Source organism: Panthera tigris, chromosome X (genome assembly GCF_018350195.1).
Source record: "Panthera tigris isolate Pti1 chromosome X, P.tigris_Pti1_mat1.1, whole genome shotgun sequence".
NCBI classification, from domain to species: Eukaryota; Metazoa; Chordata; class Mammalia; order Carnivora; family Felidae; genus Panthera; species Panthera tigris.
The window spans coordinates 98,554,460-98,579,414 of record NC_056677.1 but is presented as its reverse complement, the minus strand read 5'-3'; the positions used below and the strand labels follow the sequence as shown (position 1 = coordinate 98,579,414).

At 39.8% G+C, this 24,955-nt stretch overlaps 1 protein-coding gene and 1 long non-coding RNA gene across 5 annotated transcripts in view; both read right to left on the bottom strand.

The window, feature by feature from the left end:
- Positions 1 to 29: 29 nt before the first annotated feature.
- MCTS1 (MCTS1 re-initiation and release factor) lies at positions 30 to 14,030 on the bottom strand. 4 transcript variants are annotated; one of them, XR_006213510.1, is made up of 8 exons: positions 13,796 to 14,030; positions 12,453 to 12,605; positions 11,808 to 11,905; positions 7,969 to 8,102; positions 5,476 to 5,543; positions 4,201 to 4,490; positions 3,011 to 3,072; positions 30 to 886 (listed from the first exon to the last, which is right to left on the bottom strand). XR_006213510.1 is itself a non-coding variant. In XM_007076238.3 (6 exons), the coding sequence occupies exons 1-6, from the start codon at positions 13,804 to 13,806 to the stop codon at positions 4,409 to 4,411; spliced, it is 546 nt and encodes a 181-aa protein (XP_007076300.1). In that variant the 5' UTR covers positions 13,807 to 14,030; the 3' UTR covers positions 30 to 4,408. The 4 variants fall into 4 exon arrangements, 1 of the variants encoding a protein (XP_007076300.1); XR_006213508.1 differs by having other exon boundaries at positions 3,011 to 4,490; XR_006213509.1 differs by having other exon boundaries at positions 30 to 3,072.
- A 4,675-nt stretch (positions 14,031 to 18,705) lies between these two features.
- LOC107179059 overlaps positions 18,706 to 24,955 on the bottom strand; it is a 38,736-nt gene continuing 32,486 nt past the window's right edge. Inside the window, exon 3 of the long non-coding RNA XR_006213378.1 lies at positions 18,706 to 18,989. This is a non-coding gene — a long non-coding RNA (uncharacterized LOC107179059). The remainder of the gene's footprint in view (positions 18,990 to 24,955) is intronic.

Sequence of the window (24,955 nt, the reverse complement as noted above, 5' to 3'; positions counted from 1 at the left end):
TGACTAAGCCACCCAGGCACCCCTTAATTAGAAATTATTTCACTAATTAATCTTTTATTTCTCAAAGTATTCAAGGATAAAATTTGGTGTCCTTTCATTTTTCACTCCAAGAGGCAAATATTAATAGTACTAATTAGTTTGGATGTTTTCATCTATTTTTCCTCCCCATGACCTGTTCTAATGAACATGATATTACCAGGAGAATTCCAGCAAATCATCTCCTGTATATTTATCCATACATAAATTATATTCTCCAAGAGGCCAACCTTTTAAACCAATCAACCAATCAACCCAACCAACCTACCTGTCTAATAGTGTCAATATAGATTTAAAAACTGGTTCTCAATCACAGTCATTCATTCCTGTTCTGATGGAGTTCCAGTCCTTTACAAGTACTTAATTAGTTTTAATATAATATGAAACAAAGTAGTGTTATAGTTCATTATAGGTAGTCATTCTTTTACCTGCTACAAAAAGCATAATAAAGTATACATACAAAAGTATAAAAACATAATGCAAAATATACATTTACACGCATCAGTCTCCATGTTGAAAGACAGGATTTCTTTAGGAACTGTTGCTGAGAGACTGAGATATTAAGAATACAATTATATTTAATCTAAATACAATTAACAACATACTAAACACAAGTGTTCTGAAGGGCTTTCCAAATATATTTCAGTGGCCTAATTCTTACAGGTTATAGCTTGAGTAAGCTTCTGATTGCTTGAGACCTCAGAAGTGATGGTTATAGTGACACAGGATGCATGCATTTTCATTTTTTTCCTTTCATTATAAATCAGGTTTAGTGGATACTCCTTTAGAAATTGGAACATTTTGAGTCTCCTGAAGAGCCTTGAGAGACATATTCTCAAAATTAAGGAACCTAGATAAACAAAGTTAAAAATATTTACTATATTTTGTTTGCGTATACATTCATTTCATATTCCCATTAATATATAATTGCTACATGATTAATATTCTCACAACAAAAAAGTGAAATATTTTACTGTAATGAAACACATCTGCAAATTGAGTCATTTGCCATTCTTTTATCTTCTGAAGCACTATGCTTAGAAATACTGTATCCTCAGTAGCTGATTTGTATGCAGAGGAGGAACTTGGCTAGATATAATCATTATTTGACAAATGCCATATGACCTTCTGTTTGGGGACTATCAAATCTCAAATTGGAAATGTTCATGACTACCCCTGGGATAAATCCAGCTGCCTGTTTTGGGTCCAGAACATTCACACAAAAAAAAAAAAGAACAAGAAAAGGAAAAATCCAGCTGCCAACAAAACACCACCAAACAACTATAATAGTCTGCTAGAAGAGGGCTGAACAGGCCTTTATATTATTGCACAATGGGACAACCTTTGAGTTGGAATGCTCAATCCTTGCAACTCCAAGACATCTGGATTTTTTTAACCTTCTCACATTGGATACAATCTAAGCAATATTTTTATATTTAGCTCATGTGTAATTTGCAAATTTTAGTGACTGAAATTGGAAAAGTATTAGTAACTTCCCAGTGGCTTTATAAATTGGTATTGGGCTGTAACCATTACCCAGGTTTTCTTAAATGTCAATTTACCCACTAGACTGGAAGCTCCTTAAGGGCAAGGGCCACCTGTGTATTATTCATCTTTGTGTCACGTCACCTAGAAGCTAGGAAATATTCAATAAATGTCCATTGAGCTGAACTGACCTTGGCTGACTAAGGATGTCATATACACAGAAATGGCAAGATTGTAGGCTGGCTTGACACAAAATTAATTTGGAAACTAAAAATGAACCGAAGACACATTGCCTGAGAGAAAACAGGCTCTCCCTGTATTTGTAATCTCAGGAATGTGGGTAAACTAAGTTTCCTTTAAACGCAGCACAAAGAGGCTGATATGCTAGTTTAACCTCTTTGAATTAGCTTTCCTGCGCGACCTTATGCTTACAAACTGATCAGGCTCCCAGTGTAGAGTGACACCCCTGATTAACACCATGACCTGAGGCCTCAGACCCAGGGGAAGGAGAAAACATACATATTTAGTCCACATCACCAAGGCAACACAGTCACTGTACCTCAGCATAGTAGGAAAAACAAGCACAGATGATGATGTTAAATATTTTTAAAGTGTTCCGTACACCCACTGTTAACAGTGGTTAGAAACAAGGATAAATTATTTCAGAAACCAGGCAATTAAAGGTTTTAACTTCTCTAATATGCGAGTGCTTTGTTTTCATTGCCAACACTCCATAGGCAATCTTGGTCAATTAACACTAACTTAGTACCAACAATAAAGGTTCAAAGTTCGGTTTTGACATCAGTGACTCAGATATTTTCTTCTTAAGAACACCAGGTGCTACAGGCCTCAAATAGGGCGTCTCATCCCTCAAATGGAAAGACATCTGACTTTGAAACCAGTAAGTCAGCATAACATGAGACCTGCTGAAGAAACATACCCGGAAAGAGGATTTATAAATGGGCTACTGAGGAGACTATTTACACTTTTATACACCAGGAATAAATAGGAAAATGTAACAATACGGAAACTTGTAGGATATAACTGTCATAACAAAAGCAAATATTCTACAAAGAACTTCAAAAGGCTATAGAAAGTAAAATATCAGGGCACCTCTATGGGCTAGGAAAGATTTTGGCAGACATAAGCATTGTAATTAATGATGAAGCAAGAAAAATTCTCTAAGCCTTACCCCAGCCCAGATGAAATACTCCCCCAAATTTTCAACCTTCCTTTACTCTTATCCAAGTTCATCAAGAAACTTCCAGTTTCCTAATTGTTTACCCTAAGCAGACTTAGCACTATAGATGAACACATTTACATTCTAATGTGGGAATCTCCAAGTCTTACAAGTTTCATTTAGTGGGAGATGGTTTCTCAGTCTGAGGGTCAGACCGTGGATCTACAACCTTCACCTATGTTGTATCTTGGGAGGCCCAGCTACAACAGCCAGCCAAATGGTCTCCCTCTTTTTACTATCCACCCTCACCTTTCTCACCAACTTCTAACTGTAACACAGGTCACCACAATCTTGTAAATGTCTGTATCCATCTGAAAAATAAAACCACATGTCACATATTTGTAAACAACCAAATGAAAATGGCTGAGACACTACAACAGCGAGGTTATTAGGAAGAAATGCCTATTGTCACTATGTAAATTCATAACTGCTCCTTTAACTCCCAAAAGAGCTTACTGTTCTTACTGAAATAAGTCCATGGCCTTCATATGCCACTTAGGATAGGACATACACGCTCTTTGGGGGAATACAGTAAGGACCCAAATCTGGAAGTTCTGGGCATCTGTGTAGTATGAGTTTACCCAGCTTCAGGCCAGGGCGCTAAATAAATTGAACCTGAATCTCTTCAAGCCTATCTGTGTACAGGTCATACAGGGGACATAAAAACAAGTTAAATTACTTTACAGCGATACAATCAACAAAATCCAGAATGTGGGAGAAAACTCTGTAAGACAAAACAACCAGATTCCTTCAATAATTAATTTAAAGGGAAAATACAAAGGGAGACCTTCTAGATTAAGAGACTTAAATAAATAACAACTAAATGCAATATATGGACCTTGTCTGGTACCAATTTCAAGCAAACCAATGGTTAAAAAAATGAAAAAGAGAGGCAATCAAGTTCATTTGTCACATATTTAAACAAGATATTTGATCATATTAAGAAATAGTTCTTTTTTGGGGTGTGATAACGATATTTTAGGTGTAATGATGTTTTTAAAAAAATTTAGCTTTTAAAGATACATATTTAAGTTACTGTGGATAAAATGAGATATCTGGGATTTGCTTCAAAATAATCAGGGAGTGGGGTGGGGAAGGAGTAAATGAGATATAGATGAAGTAAGATTTGCCACGAATTGCAGCTGGGTGGTGGATACAGAAAAGGTCCATTATACTACTATTCCCCACGTACTTTTATATATGCTTGGAATTTTCCATAATGAAAAGTTTAAAAATGACAACCAAACAAACAAAAAACACAAACAAAAGAGAAGAGGCATTTCTAGGGTAATAGGAGAAAATTCCCAGTCCAGCTTCCAGCCCCATTAAGTAGCCAGATTCTCTGGGAGGTCGGCAAGTTCATGTACCAAGTCCTGCCCTTCAATTTTACATTATTGGCATAAGAAAGGACATTAAGTTGTCTGAGTTTGATTACTTACCAGATACCTCTTAATGTCCAAGTTTGCTACCCAATTTTAACTGGACTTTAAGAAAAATTAAAATAATTTTTGAAGCTAACAGAATTTTAGCATCTGTTGAATTTATTCAGCATAACCACAGAGGTACTGTCTTCGTGCTGTCACACACAGACACAAACACAGATACAGCACAATATCCATATTTAGCCATGTGCATTCTTTCTGAGGCTCATTTATATGTCTTCATATGCCACAGCCCATCATTTAAATAATGGATATTTTCAATGCCAATTCCTTTGTTGACTTTCTCACTGTGGAAGGAGAAAAGCACATAAACATATTGTTATGAATTTTTATAGGCTTACTTATGGTAAATATAATTCTGAGTGCATTGCTATTTTGCAATTATTGAGCCCCATGCAGGGAATTTATTTATTACATTAACGTTATTGACTACATTAAATGACATTACTCTGCTGCAGTTCCTGTCTTAAAATGATTCTAGTGATCTAACTAGTGGGCCTTATAGAAACAAAGTAATTATGTCACCATACCAGGAGAACATCAGAGTGTTGTAATTGACTGTGCAACAAAATTAACAGGATTAATTTGGTCGTCAAATGAGTTCCAAGTTTTTCAATATATTGACTACATTTTGGTAAATATCTTTAATACTTCCTTAATAATCTATACTACTAGGTCAAAATAGAAGATAAATACCATGTGGTGCTGAACTGTGTCACGGTTTTAAAAATTAGTAGCACAACATTCTTCCCCCCAATTAAAAATTTAAGTCATACTGAATAAAAAGTTCCTGGGGCACCTGTGGGGCTCACTCAGTTAAGCATCTGACTCTTGATTTCGACTCAGGTCATGACCTCATGGTGTGAGATGAGGCAGCATCAGGCTCCGCGCTGGGCATGGAGCCTGCTTGGGATTCTCTCTCTCCCTCTCCTTCTGTCCCTACTCCTGCATCCACACGCAAGCGCGTGCGTGTATACCTTCTCTCGCAAACAAAAAAAAATTTTGTAAGTTCCTAAAATACCACACACATACATATAAAACAGCTGTGTTGGCACCCAGTTCTTTTCAGAGTGCTTAAGAAAGAATGCAATCCTGGAGACAAAATAGGTTTCGATGGCTTCCGAAGTGTCAGGAAAAATCAGAAACGAGGCTTCTGTGCTTAAGTATTTGTAAGATGTGAGATGAATGACAGCAAATTTCACCTGTAATTCTGATGCTTCCCGCATAGGTTACCCTTTCTCAAAAGCCAAGGGGGCCTAATGTGAGACTTACATATCTTCTGCAGACATCTTCATGACTCCAACACACAGAGCATGCTGTTTTCCTTCTGCCATGATTGCCTGAAAACACACAGCTAAGAAAACTATCAAAATGCCTTGGAGAGGGGGTATCAAACAATGATCACGTTACTAGTTAAGCCACTTTGAACCCATCTTATATCCTCACCCAGACCATCAACTCAATTGAGGGCAGGGACCTAGCAGAGTCTGTGGGCACATTGTAAATATTCAATAAATGCTAAATGAGTGAATCTAATAATCATTCTTGGTTTTTAAGTTAAATGTTAATACCATAACCCAATGCCAACAAAACCAAAATAAGACCTGCAAAAAAGATAAAATTTCTTTCATGTAAATATTAAAAACTGTGAAATAAATAAACACGGTTTGTTCTAATGTTGTAATCAATGAATGGAGGTTTTATGTAATGGACACTTTTTTTTAATTTTTTTTTAATGTTTATTTATTTTTGAGACAGAGAGAGACAGAGCATGAACGGGGGAGGGGCACAGAGAGAGGGAGACACAGAATCGGAAGCAGGCTCCAGGCTCTGAGCAGTCAGCACAGAGCCCGACGCGGGGCTCGAACTCACGGACCGCGAGATTGTGACCTGAGCTGAAGTCGGATGCTTAACCGACTGAGCCACCCAGGTGCCCCATGGACACATTAAAATAATATTTATACCCCCAGTCTATCTGTAAGAACCCAGTGTATGTTTCAACCTTTCTAGAACAACCAAAATGTTCCTTGTTATCATTTGAAGCATTTAGAATGTTACACATTGCAGTACATATTTTACAAAGCAAAATTCCTAGGGTACACAGTATCTCCCTGCACTAGTTTTGCAACTGTCTAAAAGTCTGTAATTATTTCAAAATAAAAATTACTTTAAAAGCAAAGGTTAGGCACTTGAAAATTCTTCCATTTAAGAGAATCTCCAGAACTATAAACCTACAACACTTAGAAAAGTCAGAAACATTAAAAAGAAAACCTGTCCTCACAGAATACTTTTCTCCATCTCATTTTCAATTCATAGACTCAGCGTTCCAAAAATATTTGAGCACCTATTATGTGACCAGTATCTCTGTCGACACAAGCTGTTCCTAAGGTACCAACATACACCTTATACAATCTACTCCTTAAACATAACTGCCACAACAGAGGACACTGGGCAGTGTCAGGAGACTAGACAGTCTCCTTCAAGTACAGGACACACTCTTAAACCCACTCCAATGGCCTTCCCACTCTACAGTGATTTCCCTATACCTACCAAGTATTTTCTCAACCTGAGGCAAATGGCCCCTTTATCTATGACAAAAGAGAAGATCTCCTCCTCTCCAGACTAGTTAACAAAAACCTATTTGATCTAGAATATAGCTAAACACCACTGTAGAAATGAAAATTATGCAAAATTACTCAGTTACATCATGAGTTTTAAGGACTATCTGAAACTTTAACATTTCTCTTTGAGAAAATATGTTCTGAGGCCCAAACATCCAACTTAAAAATGATCTGTAATATAAAAGTTGGGGATTGTCAGTATTTCCCACTACCCACTTCTAACACTCTACCTGGTGCCTAAGCTATTTTCCCTTTTGAGTGCTTTTACTCCAGTGTATATGGATAAGCCAACTATAAAAGTAGCAAGCTGATGGGGGCGCCTGGGTGGCTCAATCAGTTAAACATCCCACTTTGGCTCAGGTCATGATCTTGCGGTTTGTGAGTTTGAGCCCCACGTCGGACTCTGTGCTGACAGCTCAGAGCCCGGACCCTGCTTCAGATTCTGTGTCTCCCTCTCTCCCTGCCCCTCCCCTGCTAACGCTCTCTCTCTCTCTCTCAAAAATAAATAAACATTTAAAAAAATTTTTAAAGTAGCAAGCTGATGTCTAAAGAAGTGATCCAATCATATCATATATAGCCTCTCCATTAATAATCTAGAGTTTCAGGGGTGCCTGGTGGCTCAGTCAGTTAAGTATCCAACCCTTGATTTCAGCTCAGGTCATGATCTCACAGTTCGTGGGTTTGAGCCCCGCATCGGGCTCTGTGCTAACAGCATGGGACCGGCTTGGAATTCTCTCTCTCCCTCTCTCCCTGCCCCTCCCCTACTTGTACACACACACACTCTCTCTCAAAACAAATAAATAAACATTTTAAAAAATAATCAAGTTTTATACTGTGTCCTGAGTCTGATAACATTGGGCAGTAACTGGGCCAGAATGCAGCTGGGACTTCTTATTACTTGTTCCCATTTAACTTCTAAGATGGGACATAGAAATGATGTTATTTCCCACACATTGAAACGCAACAAGAAAGGCTGAAATGATGTTTTTTCCCACATCTTGAAATGTAACAAGAAAGTCATGAGACAACAGTAGCGGTAACCTCCAGAAAAGTACACCTAATCTTCTCTTGGGTGATAGATCTTCCAGTAATGACAAAAATACTGTGAATACATTTTTCAGCAGTTATAGCCTGGGAAGGATACAACAACTGTATCTACTGCAGCAGGGTAAAGTTGAGCTCCAGGAGAAGTTAAGCCTGGACACATGATATTTGCTCCACTGAGAACAAATTTGATGGCTCCTTTATCAACCTGCTGGTGTGGCAGGATAAAAGGATCTAGAAGAAAAGAAATACATCACATAAATTAATGAGACTAGTGACTCAACAGAAAAAGGCAAAGGACATGAGCAAATATTTCCCAAACTTACAGTATTCTGAAAAATGCAAAATAAAACTGAAACACCATCCTTCATTTATCAAGTTGATAAATATTTTTAACAAAAGTAATTCCCAGTGCTTGCAAGAGTTTAGGAAAACTGGCATTTTCATACACTGCTAGAAGGCTTATAATGGAGCACAACTTTTCTTTAGGACTACGTGGCAACATGTATCAACAGCCTTGAAAAGGTTCATACTCTTTGACTTGGTAATTCTCTTTCTAGGACTTTATCCTAAGAAAACATTAGAGATATACAATATATTTAGGCAGAAATATAATCATTGCAGCACTATTATTTACAATAAAAATAAACTGGAATCAACCTCAATGTCCAACAATGAAGAGATAAATGACTTAAGGTATGTCTATAGTACGTATATAATAGAACAATACTTTTGGAAAATCTGTATTACTCTGGGAAATGTTCATAATATAATGTTAAGAGGAAAAAGTAAAATAAAAAAAATACCAAAGAGATCAGTGGTTGCTAGGGAGTGAGAGGAGAAAAAGCAGGAAGGGACAAATAAGTGGAGCAGAGGACTCTTAGGACAATAAATTATACTATGATACTATCATATGACAGTATCATAGTGATACCGTAACAATGGATACATAACATTATGCATTTGGTAAAACCCACCGAATGTACAATGCAAAGAATGAACCCTAATGTAAACTATGGACTTTGGTTAATAATAATGAATCGATATTGGTTCATCAGTCTTAACAAATGCATGACACCAAAGAATAATAAGGGAAGGGTGGTAGGAAGTATATGGGAACTCTTTTTTCTGCTCCATTTTACAACTGTCCTAAAAAATAAAGTCAATTAATTAAAAGCTATTTAACGGAGAGCCCAATTTAAAAGGAAAAAATATTTTTAAAAAAGGAAAAAATATATAAACACACATACACAATATAGGAAATAATTGGATGGAAGTACACCAACATACTAACCATGGTTATCTCTAGGTCATAGGAATACAGGTGATCTTATTTCTGCACTTTCCAATTCTCTAGAATGAACACAAATTCCTTTTATAATCCCAAAAAATTTATTTGTGTGTGTGTGTGTGTGTGTGTGTGTGTGTGTGTCATAATCTAAGGATTAAAGGATCCCTGAAAGACTCAAAACAATGGCTGGGCGGGGGCGGGGGGGGGGGGGCGGCGGGGATTTTTTAGACCTCTCAGGGCTTTCTAGGAATATTAATAATTGGTAAAATTTATTCACTTTAATGTCTTACCACTAGCCCTCCCACTATTCAGAGAATAAGTATTTTTTCTACCAAGACTACATATTAATTTAAACATCTTATTGAAAAAAAGAAACCTGAAACAAACATAATTTGTTTTCTAGTTCTCCGTCCTCGTTAATACCTGCCTTTTAATAATAATGATGATGATGATGATCTTGAGCATGATGATGATAATATACAGTAGCAGTGGACAGTTACTTAACAATTACTACATCATTACAATGGCTATCATATATTGAGCCATTACTGTGTTCCAGGCATTGCATGCACAAATCTCATTTAATCCTCACAATCCTGGGAGATATGATATACAATGTATCCATTTTTTAAAAAGATGAGGAAATATAGCTTAAGGAGTGCCTGGCTGGCTCAGTGGGTAGACCATGCAATTCTTGAACTTGGGGTTGTGAGTTCAAGCCCTGTGTCGGGTGTAAAGATTACTTAAAAATAAAAAAAAAAATCTTTAAAAAAAAAAAGAAAGAAAAGGAAATAAGGTTTAAACAAGTGATGACCTGTTTAAGTGGCCTGGCAAAAGTGACACACACTGGAAATTGAACCCAGGTCTGCCTAACTCCAAGTATGCTTTTAACCACCATATTATCCTGCTTCTTGCACATCAATAACTTTAGGATGTTCTAAAAGGTCGGTTCCCAGCAAAATATTATTAAATAGGAACATCTTTCTCTTCCAAATTATTATGCAAATGCTTAACATACAGAAAAACCATTAAGAATAGTTTGATGAAGGGGTGCCTGGGTGGCTCAGTCAGTTGAGTGTCCAATTTCAGCTCAGGTCATGATCTTGCCCTTCAGAGTTTCAGCCCTGCGTTGGGCTCTGTGCTGACAGCTCAGAGCCTGGAGCCTGTTTCAGATTCTGTGTCTCCCTCTCTCTCTCTCTCTCTGCCCCTCCCCTGCCTGTGGTGTATGTGTGTGTGTCTCTCTCTCAAAAATAAACAAACATCAAACAATGAAAAACAAAGAATAGTTCAATGAATACTTGGACACCACCCACTGAGATTGAATAATTGTTCATTAACGCTTTGCTCTGTTTGCTTTATCTCTATTTATGCACACACATTTTGTCCTCTACCATTTGAAATTTCAAACATAATGCTTCACCATAAATAAGCACATATCACCTAAAAATAGTCATTCTCCTACATAACCACAATACTATTATCATACCTAAAACTGTAACAATAGTCCCACAATATTGTCTTATAGCCAAACCATATTCAGAGTTCCCCCCAAGAGCCCTAAGAAAGTGTTTTTTATCTTTTTTGTGGGGGAAGGGGGAGGGCTTGAATTTTGCTTTTCAAACCAGGATCTAATCTAGATTCATGCAATACATTTGAGTACTTTGTCTCTGTCCTCTTTTAGTTGAGTAGGAATTAACGTCACCAGAATATTTTCATTTTAAACTTTTTCCACTGCATCAGGACTCAGTTTCTCTCCAATGTACTTTTTTAACCTGATGAAATCAATACTTAGTCAAGTAATTGTAAATAATTCTTTATAAATACTAAAATGATTCACCTCTTTTAAGATTTGCCTCACTGCTCCAGACCTCTGCTCCACCATGTAATTCAAAATTTATCTCATCTTACCAAAAACCAAACTCATTAAGTTACCACTACCACCTACACAGCCTTCCAGTCACTCCCCTTCTTTCTGCCTCTTGGCTAGAATGCCAGAAAGACACTGGTTTGAAAAGCAGAAATTTTAACTTCACAGTTGAAAACCTCTTGTGCACCAGGATTTTATCTCCTTTGAATTTTCTTTTGTAATGTACTCAATCTAACAATGTGCAAATGTAGGTATGTAACAAACATTATTTTGTTTCACAACAGCTGAACTTGCCACCCAACTAACAATAACTGGGACTACCGCAATTAGCCAATGCTTTCCCTTAGATAGAGTTAATCTCTATGAGGCATATCTAGATACGAATTTAAAAAAGGGAAGTGCTCACAGCACTTATCACAGTCTGTGAATAAACATTCATGTAATGATCTAATTGTCTATTCTTCCAACTAGACTGTGAGCTTCATAAGGACGGCGACCATGTCTGCCTTTGCTTCCCATCATATTCTCAGTACCTAGCTCAGTACCTGACATGTAGAAGTTCAAAACATACTTGCTGAATGAATGAGTGAATGTTCTTTCTTGGCCTTTCTGGACCGCATAATGAGAGAATTTGCATTTTTCAGATTTACCACAAGACGGGGATTCATTTTAGTTTTATACCCCATATCACCTAGTATTAATAAATAAGTACCAGAAGTCACTTTCAACTCCCCTTATATCTTTCTATATCCCCAAATATGTATTTTCTAACAAGACTTACATTTGTGAAGTAATCTTAGGGTTGGATAAAAAGGCCCTTCTCTTTGTCTAAAAAACAGTAATTCTCCATTTACTGTAAGGATTTCTATATGTTCATGGCTGTAAGACAAATGTCACAAAGTACCAAGTTAGATATTTTCTTAGAAAAATGAATATACCAAACATCCTTTAAATAATAACAAATATGAAACATATATATACAAAGATACAGCAGCCTCTTTTTAATTTCATTAAATATCCAGGCAAAAAAAAACATTATTTAAATTGTTTCATCTACCATACCAGTCCAGTAGAAAAAAAAAATTGACCTACTGTAATTTTATTTCACATTTTATTATTTTAATTTCATCATTAGATAATTCAATAAAACAAATATTTATAGTACAAACTGAAATAAATTAAATCCAAGTCTGAATAAAAACATTTAACTCTTTAATAAAACAAACAGTACACAAAGCCACATTTTTCACAAACATGAAGAAACACTTGACAATACGAATATTGTTTTAGAATTATTCTATTTATCTGCTCCTATAATTAATCTACCAATGGTTAATGTGACAATAATTCCATTTTTTATGAGTGCAATCTAATCATACAATATTAAGCTATTCTGAGCTGTGCATAGAGATAAATAAAGACTTACCATCGAACCATTTTGACAGGATCTTTCTTAGGCATGATTTGATTAAGCCATGGTTCAATACCTGGAAATTGCTCTATCAACTGGTTCTTAATACCCTTTATAACTGAGGTTTTCAACTGGATGCAGTTAGACACGTTTTCTTTTTCATCAAATCTGTCAAATGATTTTTGCAAGGAAAAAAAAAAGGGGATTTCTAAGCAAAAATATCAGAATAGCTAAAAATATTGTTTTAATTAGTCATCTATTCCCAAGTAAGTATTTAGATGTCTAAAATAATTATGAAATAAATTGTTTTAATATAATTTCCCTTTTATTCTGTCCAGCACAAAACCAGTGTCTTAATACAATATTAAACTGTCATGTATACACAATAAAGGGGAGGGGCAGGTGGGAGGATGTGAGGCATATTTCACACTATAATCTGTAATCAGCTACACAAATGCCCTTCCTGGAAAACCCTACTCAATTCTACCCAGGAAGAAACAGTTTCCCACCTATAACAAAACCTGTGTACAAAAAAACAAAAACAAAAACAGAAACAAAAAAAAGTAAAATAAAACAAAAAACCCTCGAGCATTGAGATACAAAAGACCAACCCAAATAAAACCTAGGGAATTAGCCTCTGCTAGGCTATGTAATCTGCTGAGATTTTTTTTTTAAGTGATGACGATGACTTCTAAGATTTCTATTTATTTTTGCTCAAAATGTCATGCACAAAACCCACCTTCCTTTGCCCATGTTCCCCCTTTGCTTTTTGCGTCTACCAAATCTGGAAGGCAAACCCACTAAGTAGGTTCCCAAAGAATTTTTGTCTTCCTTATACTGAGTAGCCTATGGGGCAATCACGCTATTTTCAAGACAAGGTTAATCTGGCAGCTAGGCAATAGGCATGACAGGCCGCTTGCTTCCTGTCACCCAGACTCCTTCACTCCCATGACCCAGGAAGTCAAGCCTTCCCTTATTCAGTTCATAACTAATAAACATATGGCAGTGAGTGCAGGGCTCTCCTCTCAGCTAAAGAGGATATACCCTTAAATCACAGTACAAGGATGTGATTGGTAGAACCCTAGGGATGGCGATAGGACTGGGAGAGGAGGCAAAAGAAAAAGAGGAGTAAGGAAAAAGAAAACGAGGGTGGGAGGATCAAAACCCGACTGAAGATTAGGGATGGAAAGCTTAAATGTTGCAAGTTGCGAGTAAGAGCATAGTACTCTAGAAAACCTTAGTGAGTAAGGATGGCAGGGGCGGGGGAGAGAGAAAGAGGATCTTTGCTCTCGCCCTCTTCCCCACCCCCACCCCACCGACTTTGTGAGCAGCCAGTGGAGCCCACAGCATGTCCTTACTTCTTGAACATGATCCAAGGTGAAGGGGGCGACGATAGGGGAGGGCCCGGAATGGGGGAAAAATTGAATTAGCAAGGGTCCGGCAGGTCCCTTCACACGAGGAAGGCTGGCACTGGCAGTCAAGGGCTGTTGTCGTTATCCGGAAAGGGAGACAGACAGCCGCACTTTACGGTTCTCAGTGAAATGTGACTACTTCCGCTCCTCTGAACACGTCGGCATTTTTGCCGACCCTTTTGAGGCTACCGATTCCTCTCCAGAGAGGAGAGCTGGAAGGGCGGGACTAGAAAGGGAAGAAGAGATAGAGCAAACATTCTGGTTGCAGGAAGAGAAGAATGAAGGGGGCGGGGAAGTCAACCAAGGCAGCATTTATGGCAGTTGCGCCAGTTACGGGTTCCTCAAAGGGTCAAGAGTGTTCCGTGTTTGGTTGCTACCTGCTGTTAACCTAAGCAATTTCTTTAATGGGAACGATTTTTATTCCCCGAAACAACCGAATGGACCGGTGCTTACGGACCACCGGGAACCCAGGCAAGCCTCACGGCATCTTGTTAATGTACTCATGGGCTTGCCAGGTTTAGCAAACAAAAATACAGGACATCCAATTTTTGAATTTCAGGTAAACAGTGAAATGGTTTTTGTTTTTGTTTTTGTTTTTTTTACTTTGCACCTCATGCGTTTTTGGGACATACTTATATTTTTAAAATTTCTTTGTTATCTGAATTTAATTGGACGTCCTGTATTTTAATCTGGCAGCCACGCTTACCAGCCATAGTGAGGTGACCACATAGAATTATTCATTCGGTTGTTGTCCCCTGCCTCATCCCCATACCTATAAATTGGGCTATAACTCAAGGGAGGTAATTTCCTTGTCGATAAAATGGTCTCTAGGCAAGTAATAAAAGATTAATTTTTTTAATGTTTATTTTGAAAGAGAAAGCACGCATGTGCACATGTGCACATGAGCAGGGGAGGGGCAGGGAGAGGGAAAGAGAGAATCCCAGGCAGATTCTGCGCTGTGGTTACAGAGCCCGCAGGGACGGGGCTGGGGGGAGTGATTCAGTTCCAGGAACTTTGAGATCCTGACCTCAGCCCAAATTAAGAGTGGGACGCTTGGGGCGCTTGGGTGGCTCAGTCGGTTGAGCGTCTGCCTTCCTCTCAGGTCATGATCTCACGGCTCCTGAGTTTGAGCCCCGCATCGGGCTCGGTGCTGACAGCTTGGATCCTGGAGCCTGCTTCAGATTCTGTGTCTCCCTCTCTCTCTCTCTCTGTCCCTCCCCCACTGATGCTTGCGCTCTCTCTCTCTCTCTCAACAAATAATAAAACAATTTTTTTTTTTAAAGAGTGGGAGACTTAACTATGCAACCCAGGCACCCTCAGACTAATCTGATTGAAGAGATAATAGTTAGGGCCACCTGGGTGGCTCAGTCAGTTGAGCGACAAACTCTTGATTTCCGCTCAGGTCTTGATCTCGATTGGTGAGATGAGCCTTGAGCCCTGAGTGGAGCTCTGTGCTGACAGCTCCGGGTCTGCTTGGGATTCTCTCCCTCTCTCTCTGCTCCTCCCCTGCTTTCCATCTGTCTCTCTCTCTCTCTCTCTCCAAATGAATAAATAAACTTTATTTAAAAAGAGAGAGAGGTAACAGTTAAACACGTTTTACTAGTGTAACTTCAAAAAAAAAAAGTGAATCAGGGGATGCCTGGGTGGGTCAGTCAATTAAGCAGAGGTTAAGCAGACTGACTGGAGATCTCAGCTCAGGTCTTGATCTCAGGGTTGTAAGTGCAAGCCCCGTGTTGAGCTCCACATTGGGCATAAAGCCTACTTTTAAAAAAATAGCCAAGAAACTATAGAAACATACAAAACCTAACTAAACAGACACCACCCAGGTGGTGGAGTGGATTTGCACTCACATGTAAAACAAACAAACCAGTCTCCAGGGAGCAAATAGTATATATTGGGGAGATAGGCACTTAGAGCAATCACAACAAACGTATGTATTTGAATTGTACAACTAACTCACTTTTCCTGGATTCTATGGTAAGAACGATCTTCTAATTATAATTTAGCTTCTCATGAAGACCTGCCTGGCAAGAATTCACTATTTTCAAATCCTCATGAACAATTGTTCATCTTTGTAAATTAATGAACTGTCATTTTGGTTTATACATCAGTCTCTTGTCAACTTCCTTAGCGTGACTCCACATTCTTGGCATCAATCAACTCTATGACATTTAGAATATTGAGTTTATGAACATGTAAAACTGAAGCCCAGACCCCAAGCTGTGGTTGGTGCTACACTGTCAGGCTTCTTGCCAAATAGCTTTCCTCTCCTGGCACATCACCCTGGGAGCCTGCCATGTAACAACAAATACATTATAACAGAAATAAACAGGTATTAAGTGGTTTGAGATGAGTGTAAAAAAGATCATACTGGGGGCTCCTGGCTGGCTCAGTCAGTAGAGCATGCAACTCTTGATTTCAGGGTTGTAGGTTCAAACCCCACGTTGGGTGTAGAGATTACTTAAAAATCTTTAAAAAAATACAGTTTATTTTCTTAGACAGGTGAAACATATTTCAAGATTTATTAGCTTTATGGCTTTGGGAAAGTTGCTTTATTTCTCTGAGAAATTGTCATAGGTCTTTAAAACGGGAATTGTGGGGGCGCCTGGGTGGTTCAGTTGGTTAAGTGTCCAACTCTTGATCTCAGCTCAGGTCTTGATCTCAGGGTCATGAGTTCAAGCCCTGCATTGGGCTCTGTGCTGGCAAAAAAAAAAAAAAAAAAAAAAAAAAAAAAACAGTTAAATATTTGCAGTGCTAGGAATAATAGCTTTTAATTCTATAAAATTATTCATACTCAATCCAAATTATGACAAATATCATATCCATGGGAATAGATATATTCCCATGTACAATATGTACATATATATTTTAATCCACTTTCATATACTCTGATAATCACAGAAACTGAATCTGAATTATGACAAATGCTAAATTAGGTCACTAGCATTAATGAGATATTTAGTTCTGTATATGTGCATGAATACCTTCATTCATGACCCACCTACACAGATACATAAAGAGAACCCAATTTTCACTGTAATGTGTTTTTGGTTTTGTGTTGTAAGTGGTATCATCATAAAGTGGATTTTGTTTTTCCAAGGCTATATAATTGGGGGTTTGGTCCTGACAAAAGACTTATCTTCAAATAAATCATTGCTATAACAATACGTCACAAAAGAATACCTCATACTAAACCTCTTCAAAAATTAAAATAATGAACTTCATTTATTCATGCAATAAGTATTTATGAAGGACTTTCACGTTTTAGTCAAACATGCTCTCTGTGCTGTAATTTGTGCATGAATGTTGCACACAACTTATGAGGTGCTTCAACGTACATACAGCATAAGACACAGAAAACCCAAGTCTATCATATCACACGTTTCACTAAAACAAATGACCTAGCCATAATAAACATTAAATGCTTCGCAATGGTATTTGCCCCCTTAAATTTACGAAAGGATTTTACAGGGTCACCTTGACACAAAGCTCTAAAATGGTGCTAGGGGAAGTTTGCGGTAAGACCGCCTCGCATTCTTCATAAGCTTCCTTAAGCGATGAGTCTGGCACCAAAACCGTTCAGAGCAGCCGGTAAAGAGGGGGTTCTTTAGGAGCTAGGCCACAGTTTGGAACACTGGAGAAGTGGCTCTTACTGCAAGAAAGAATTGGGTCACTGCCAGACCCCTGCTGGGTCTCACATCTCTCAGAATCTACAATCTATGAGGGTCCCTGGGTGGCTTAATCGATTAAGCATCCAACTTCGGCTCAGGTCATGATCTCACCCCGTGTCGGGCTCTGTGCAGACAGCTCAGAAGCTGGAGCCTGCTTGGGATTCTGTGTCTCCCTCTCTCTCTCTGCCCCTCCCCCGCTTGCACTCTGTCTCTCAAAAATAAATAAAACGTTAAAAAAAATCTACGGCCTGTGATGTCTTCCATTAAGGTCATTTTCCCCACAAACTGCCTCTCAGCCTTACACCTTAGAGCTCTCTGCAGCCTGGCTTTGATCCCCCACTAGGGTAGGGCACACCTAAGAGTCGCACCAATATGGCAGCTCCTGCCTCCAGGGCCAAATACAGGAAAATTGGAGAGAGCTGAGAGCCCCCTATTTATCAGAAGAGTGTTAGGACTAACGATCTTGCCAAACTTGTGATAAGTCAAACTCACCATGCCTCATTCACATCTTTGTTTTCCTCTGTCACTGTCATGTATGTAAGCACCCAGTTCAACTTATTTGCTTTGTGACCTTGGGCAAGTGACTTGAACAGACTGTGTCTGTCTTCTCATCTATACAATAAAGGCTCTATTTGATGAGGTTGCTGTGAAGATAAAATGAGCTAATCCATGCAAAGCATTGTTAGTTATTATTGTCAATATTTTTTTAAAGTAAGCTCTACACCCAGCACATTTCTTGAACTCAAGAACCTGAGATCAAGGGGTACCTGGATGGCTCAGTGGGTTAAGCGTCTGACTTCCGTTCAGGTCATGATCTCGCTGTTTGTGAGTTTGAGCCCCGCATCAGACTCTCTGCTGTCAGCGTGGAGCCTGCTTCAGATCCTCAGTGTCCCTCTCTCTCTGCCCCTCCCCCACTTTCACTCTCACACTCTCTCTCAAAAATGAACTTAAAAACAAAAAAGACCCTGAGATCAATAGTCCCATGCTCTACCAACTGAGGCAGCCAGGTGCCCCTATTATTATTATTAAATTACTATATCGGTGTTGTTTTCCCCATATTCCTCTGTGCTTTCTACCTGATCTCTCATTTCCACCTTAACTTCAGGTCCTTCTGCTGTGGCTCCTAGAACACCATTCCATGACTAACAAATTCTCCTACCATCCTCTCCAACTCATCCCTGAATATTCATGGCTTTCCCCTGAGGATGGAGCTTCCCTTACTGCCCTTTGAAGTGAAAACCATTTGTACCAACACATGTGTGTACCGCAGACTCAGGAGCTGAGGTGGGCATCCTCCTCCAACCACATTACAACTTCCAGATAATTCCTCCTTCACCCTCAGGTGAAAAACCCTGATTCTTCCTCTAAGTTTCATACCATTTGGTTACACCTCAACACCTTTACTGATTCATTGAAGATCCTGGCATCTGGTCCACAGCCTTTCCCCTCCACCCTAGAGTTGTTAAACACTGCAAGAGAAAAAGCACATGGTTGAATAAATTGGTACTGCTCTGAATTTGTGGTTTCCAATCACAAATGGACCCTCAGCATTCCTGGGGAATCCTTTCCTGCTTTCAGCCCACTCTTATTGTCTCCGATGATTCTTTCAAAACCTCTGAATTCTCAGAACTCCCACTCCTCAGCAGCCCCTTCAGTCTTAGTAAATAACTCACCTCTTTTTTTTTTAATTTTTTTTTTATTTATTCATTTTTGAGAGACAGAGCATGAGCAGGGGAGGGGCAGACAATAATGACAATAATAATAGGCAACGCCTATTGAGTACTTACCCTGTGCCTGGCACTGTTGCAAGTGCTTTCATATATTAACTCATTTAACTCTCAGAGTGACTTTATAAAATGAATACTATTATTATTTCCATTTTACAAATGAGGAAACTAAAGAAAAAGGAGGTTAAGTAACTCGCCCAAGATTATGAAGCTATGAAGTACCAGAATCTGGATTTGAACCCAAGTAGTGCTCTCTAAATCACAACAGTTCAAGTCCTCCCCCTTGCCCTGCCCTGCCCTGCCCCGCCCCACCCCACCCTCCTGGGCTCTTGCCTTCCTTCCCTTCCGTCCCCATAGGTAATAACTGGTGATGGTTTTGTGTGTGTATCATTCCAGAAATTTTTTGCTGTGTTTACACATATAGGTAAACATAGGTAGGATCATACTATGCATGCTATTTTGCTTTTGCTTTTTTTACTTTATAGGTGAAATATATCTTGGAGATTTTCCTATGTCAGATTATAGATGATAGGTACACAGTACTTCATTGCTTTTGATGGCTATAGAGCATTCCACAGTATGTATGTACCATAATTTATTTAACTAGTCTCTTCTGATAGTCATTCAGGCAGTGACAAGAGGATTGAAGGGTAGGACGGACCCATAGAACTCCAATGCTCTTCAGAACTTCTACTGGCCTCCCATTATGAGGGGTCAGGGCCCTGTGCTCTAACACTTATCTTAACCTCAAAAGTCCTCAACTGAGGAGCCCGGGTGGCTCCTATGATTAAACATCCGACTTTGACTCAGGTCATGATCTCCTGGTTCATGGGTTCAAGCAGTGCATTGGGCTCTCTGCTGCCAGCGCAGAGCCCGCTTCAGATCTCTCTTTCTGCCCCTCCCCTGCTGGTTCTCTCTCACCAAAATAAATATATAAACTTTTTTTAAAAATCCTCAACTGCACACCAGGAGGTCACTGGGGACCCTATACACAGCCCTGCCCCTCACAGAAGTCAAGAATAAACTCATACACTGGGACTAAAACCACACTTCTTGGAGGTTTTCACCCACTGTCAACAGTACTCAAAAGGGGGCCCAGAGTGGGGCAAATTTCAAGCCTCCCCACACTTCCTCACCTCTATCAACAAGAGTCAGGTGGAAGCACAGATACCCAGTGCTCCCTACCACCTCACCATCACTATCTACCTTGAATCCACCAGGGACTGCTCTCATTACAACATCTATCTCCACTTACGTCAGTCCCGTAAGAAGACCCAGACTCCCAAGTCACCCCTCATCCCACCCACTCTGATCTCTGTGGCTCTGTACATCTCCCTTCCTGTCCCCATCTCCCAATCTGCAGTCTTCTCACCTCAGTAAATGGCAATTCCATCCACCTATTTTCTTGGGTCAAAAATCATCTAAGTCCTCCCTCTCACACCCTACATCTGGTCCATCAGCAAATACTATCACCTTTACTTTCAAAATATATCTAAAATCTGGGGAGACTGACTGGCTCAGTTGGCAGAGCATGCAACTCTTGATCTCAGGGTCGTGAGTTTAAGCCCCACATTGGACCTAGAGCTTACATTAAAAAACATATATAGGGGCGCCTGGGTGGCTCAGTCGGTTAGGTGTCTGACTTCGGCTCAGGTCACGATCTCATGGTTTGTGGGTTCGAGCCCTGCGTCGGACTCTGTGCTGACAGCTCGGAGCCTGAATCTCTCTCAGATTCTGTCTCCCTTTTTTTCTGCCTCTCCCCCTCTTGCATGCCTCTCTCTCTCTTTCTCTCAAAAATAAATAAACATTAAAAAATTTAAAAACATATATATACATATGTATATACAGTACATATATATCTTTATCCAAAATCATCACTTCTCACATACCTCTACCACTGCGACTTGGTCAAATCTGCTATCATCTCTCACCTTGACTACTAAACTAGCTTCTTAGTTTGCCTTCTTCCTTCCACTCTTGTGCCTGCCCCCACCTTACAGTCTACTTTTTACACAGCAGATAGGGTGAACCTTTTGAAACCTAATTCAGATGGGGCGCCTGGGTAGCTCAGTCAATTAAGCTTCTGACTTTGGCTCAGGTCATGATCTCACCTTTCATGAGTTGACACATGACACACATCCAGTTGTCTGCTGTCAGCCCGGATCCCACTTCGGATTCTCTGTCTCCCTCTCTCTGCCCCTCCCCCGCTCGTGTGTGCCCTGTCCGTCTCTCTCTCTCTCAAAAATAAGTAAGCATTAAAAAAAAATAAAACATAAAACATAAGTCAGATCATGTAACTCTCCTGCTTAAAACTCCAGGTGGCTTCCCATCTCAGTTATAATAATGTCCAAGGTCATCACCATGCCCTGAAGCCCCTATGCGATCTGGCCCTCAGTCATCCCTCCATGTCATCTAGTGCTACTCTCCCCTTCCTGCACTGTGCTCCAACCACAGTGGCCCTCCTGCTTTTCCACGAGAATGCCAAGCATGGTCCATACTGTTCTCAGAGCCTGTCATTTTTTCATTGGTCCTCAGATGAACAGGACTAAATTAATCATAACCCTTGATTAATGACACATTCTCCTTATTAATCCAAGTATAGCTCAATTTTAGTTAGTTATTTTTAATAACGTAGTAAGTATCCATGAACCCAATAACCAAATCTGACTCCATGGCCCCCAATCTCATTCCCCTGCCTCTACCCCACCCCCCCACCAAGGCGAAGAACCATCATCCTGAATCTGGTGGTCATCACTCTGTGGCACTCTAATACAATTCTTTTTTTTTTTAAGTTTATTTATTTTGAGAGAAAGACAGCACGAGTGGGGGAGGAGCAGAGAGAGAGGAGAGAGACAGAATCCCAAACAGGCTCTGAGCCGCCAGCACAGAGCTCAATTTGGGGCTTGATCAAACCCAGGAAGTCATGAGATCACAACCTGAGCCAAAACTAAGAGTCAGACGCCTAACCGACTGAGCCACCCAGATGCTCCTAATACAATTCTATTGTACTTATTTACATGTTTGCGAGTGTGTATGTGTGTGTACATACATACATGTATAGATATATCATTCTTAAAAATGTATTTTTATTATCTTTACTTTTTAATAAAAAGATTATTAGACTATATGTACTCTTTCAGAGCATAATTTTTCCCCTCAATATTTAATTTTCTAAGACTCATCCACATATATTTGCACATTGCTGTGGTTCACTCATTTTGGTTGTTGTGTAATATTTCACTGTGTGTATAACACTTCGGGGTCTTTGCACTTTGCTCCCTCTAGAGTGTGCTTCTCTCAGATATCCATGTGACTCCCTCCCTCACTTTCTCCATGCCATTCCTCAAATATTACCTTATCCTAATACTATCTAAAATAGTGTTCCATTTTGGGGCTGCCTGGGTGGCTCAGTTGGTTAAGCATCTGACTTCAGCCCAGGCGATGATCTCACAGTTTGTGAGTTCAAGCCCCACATCAGGCTCCATGCACTGACAGTGTGGCACTGCTTGGGATTCTCTCTCTCTCCCTCTCTCTCTGCTCGTGCACTCTCCCTCCCCAGCTTGTGCACTCTCTCTCTCTCTTTCTCTCTCTCAAAATAAACAAATATTTAAAAATAAATAAGTAAAATAGTGACCCATTTCACTTTCTATTTCTTTTCCCCTTCTTTTGCCCACAGCACTTGAATATTCTCGTGTTGCCTGTCCAGATCTGCTCTATCCCTTTCCACCCTGCTCTGAGCCCTGCAACAATAGGCTTTATGATCTTCAACAACAGGCTTCCTGGCCTTCTGGCTTCCCCTTTGGGTTGTGCCTATGAAAGGCCCCCTGAAGAGACAGGAGGGTGGGAGAGACTGAAGTTGTGGTATTAATTCCCCATCTCCCTCCCTACCATGATTTTTTTCAGCAGCTGCCGCGTTCCTAGCCGGTGACTCTCTCCTAATGCTATATTTCTCTCCAAGTTCCAGTTAACTTCTTCCTCCCCTTGCTTCTTAATGACAAGCTATGGTAATGTCTTCTCACCCCTCTCCCATTCTGGGTGCTGAATCGTTCCTTGTTATTTCCCTTACCATTGTTCACCATTTTGTAAATATTCTTTCATTAAACTCATCAATTCTTGCATTAGAATGTACCATCTATTTTTTGCCAGTACTCCAACTGGCAGGACTGTCTTACATTCATCTTATTTATCCATTTTTTAGTGTTGATCATTTCTCCCACTAAATTGTAAGCTCCAAGAGGATAGGTACTTTGTCTAATTCCCTGCTCTATTCCCAAGGTCTAAAATAGTGATGAACCGGGGCGCCTGGGTGGCGCAGTCGGCTAAGCGTCCGACTTCAGCCAGGTCACGATCTCGCGGTTCGTGAGTTCGAGCCCCGCGTCAGGCTCTGGGCTGATGGCTCGGAGCCTGGAGCCTGTTTCCGATTCTGTGTCTCCCTCTCTCTGTGCCCCTCCCCCGTTCATGCTCTGTCTCTCTCTGTGCCAAAAATAAATAAAAAACGTTGAAAAAAAAAAATAGTGATGAACCCATAATAAACATGCAAGAAGTATTTGTTGAATGAATTATTAATACATACAATAATGCATTTAAAATGCTTATACACAAAAAATGGCTTGCACATACCTCTTTTAAAACAGTGTTATTATTTCTTTACGCCAGATTCCTTTTTTTAAAGTATTTTTTTAAGTTTATTTATTTATTTTGAAAGAGAGAGAGTGCGAATGGGGGAAGGGCAGAGAGAGAGAGGGAGGGAGAATCCCAAGCAGGCTCTGGGCTGTCAGCACAGAGCCCAACGTGGGGCTGCAACCCATGAACCGTGAGATGGTGACCTGAGCTGAAGTCAGACACTTAACCAACTGAGCCACCCAGGAGCCCCTCTTTAAGCTATATTCCTAATAGAATTGCAAGGTTGAAGGTTAAGTAGATTTTTACTTTAATAGATACTACCAAATTTCCTCCATTCTCCAATAGAAAAAAACCTGGGCTCCATGGAGAAACGTTGGCTGTAGGACCCAGGCAGGGAAAAGATAAGACTGGGGTGTCAGAAAATTTTCAAATTATTAAAAACTGAACAGGGGCACCTGGGTGGCTCAGTCTGTGGAGCCTCCAACACCTGATTTCAGCTCAGGTAATGATCTCAGGGTCGTGCGATCAAGCCCTCATCAGGCTCCGTGCTGAGAGCGTGGAGCCTGCTTCGGATTCTCTCTCTCTCCCTCTCTCTGTCCCTACCCCACTCATGCTGTCTCCCCCCCCCCGCCCCCGTCTCAAAATAAATAACTTGAAAAAAATAAAAAATAATTTCAAAAAAGGCAAATAATATCATGTGTTGGTGCGAATGAGGAGACACTGGAGAACTATTCGAGTCATCCGGCATGAGCTTCTTCTGATGGCCCCCGTCTGAACTCTTGACACAAATAACCACGGGATATAATAATAACTGGGGGCGCTGGGAGGGCTCAGTCAGTTGAGCGTCCGACTCTTGATTCAGCTCCCGTCATGATTTCATGGTTTGTGCGATTGAGCCCCGTTTTGGGCTCTGTGCTGATGGTGTGGAGCCTGCCTGGACTTCTCTCTACCAATCTCTCTCTCTGCCCCTCCCCTGCTCACACTCTCTCAAAATAAATAAATAAACATTTTAAAAACTTGTAAAAAAAATAATAATAAGTTTTTGTTTTAAGCCACTAAATTTTGGGATTGTGGATTATGCAGAA

Excerpts from the sequence above, each read along its gene's own strand:
- MCTS1 (XM_007076238.3), bottom strand. Across the intron at positions 11,906-12,452 it reads CCTGTCAAAATGGTTCGATG|CCATGAACATATAGAAATCC; the intron begins GTAAGTCTTTAT and ends TTTGTCTTACAG. Across the intron at positions 5,544-7,968 it reads CTGCAGTAGATACAGTTGTT|GCAATCATGGCAGAAGGAAA; the intron begins GTATCCTTCCCA and ends GTGTGTTTTCAG.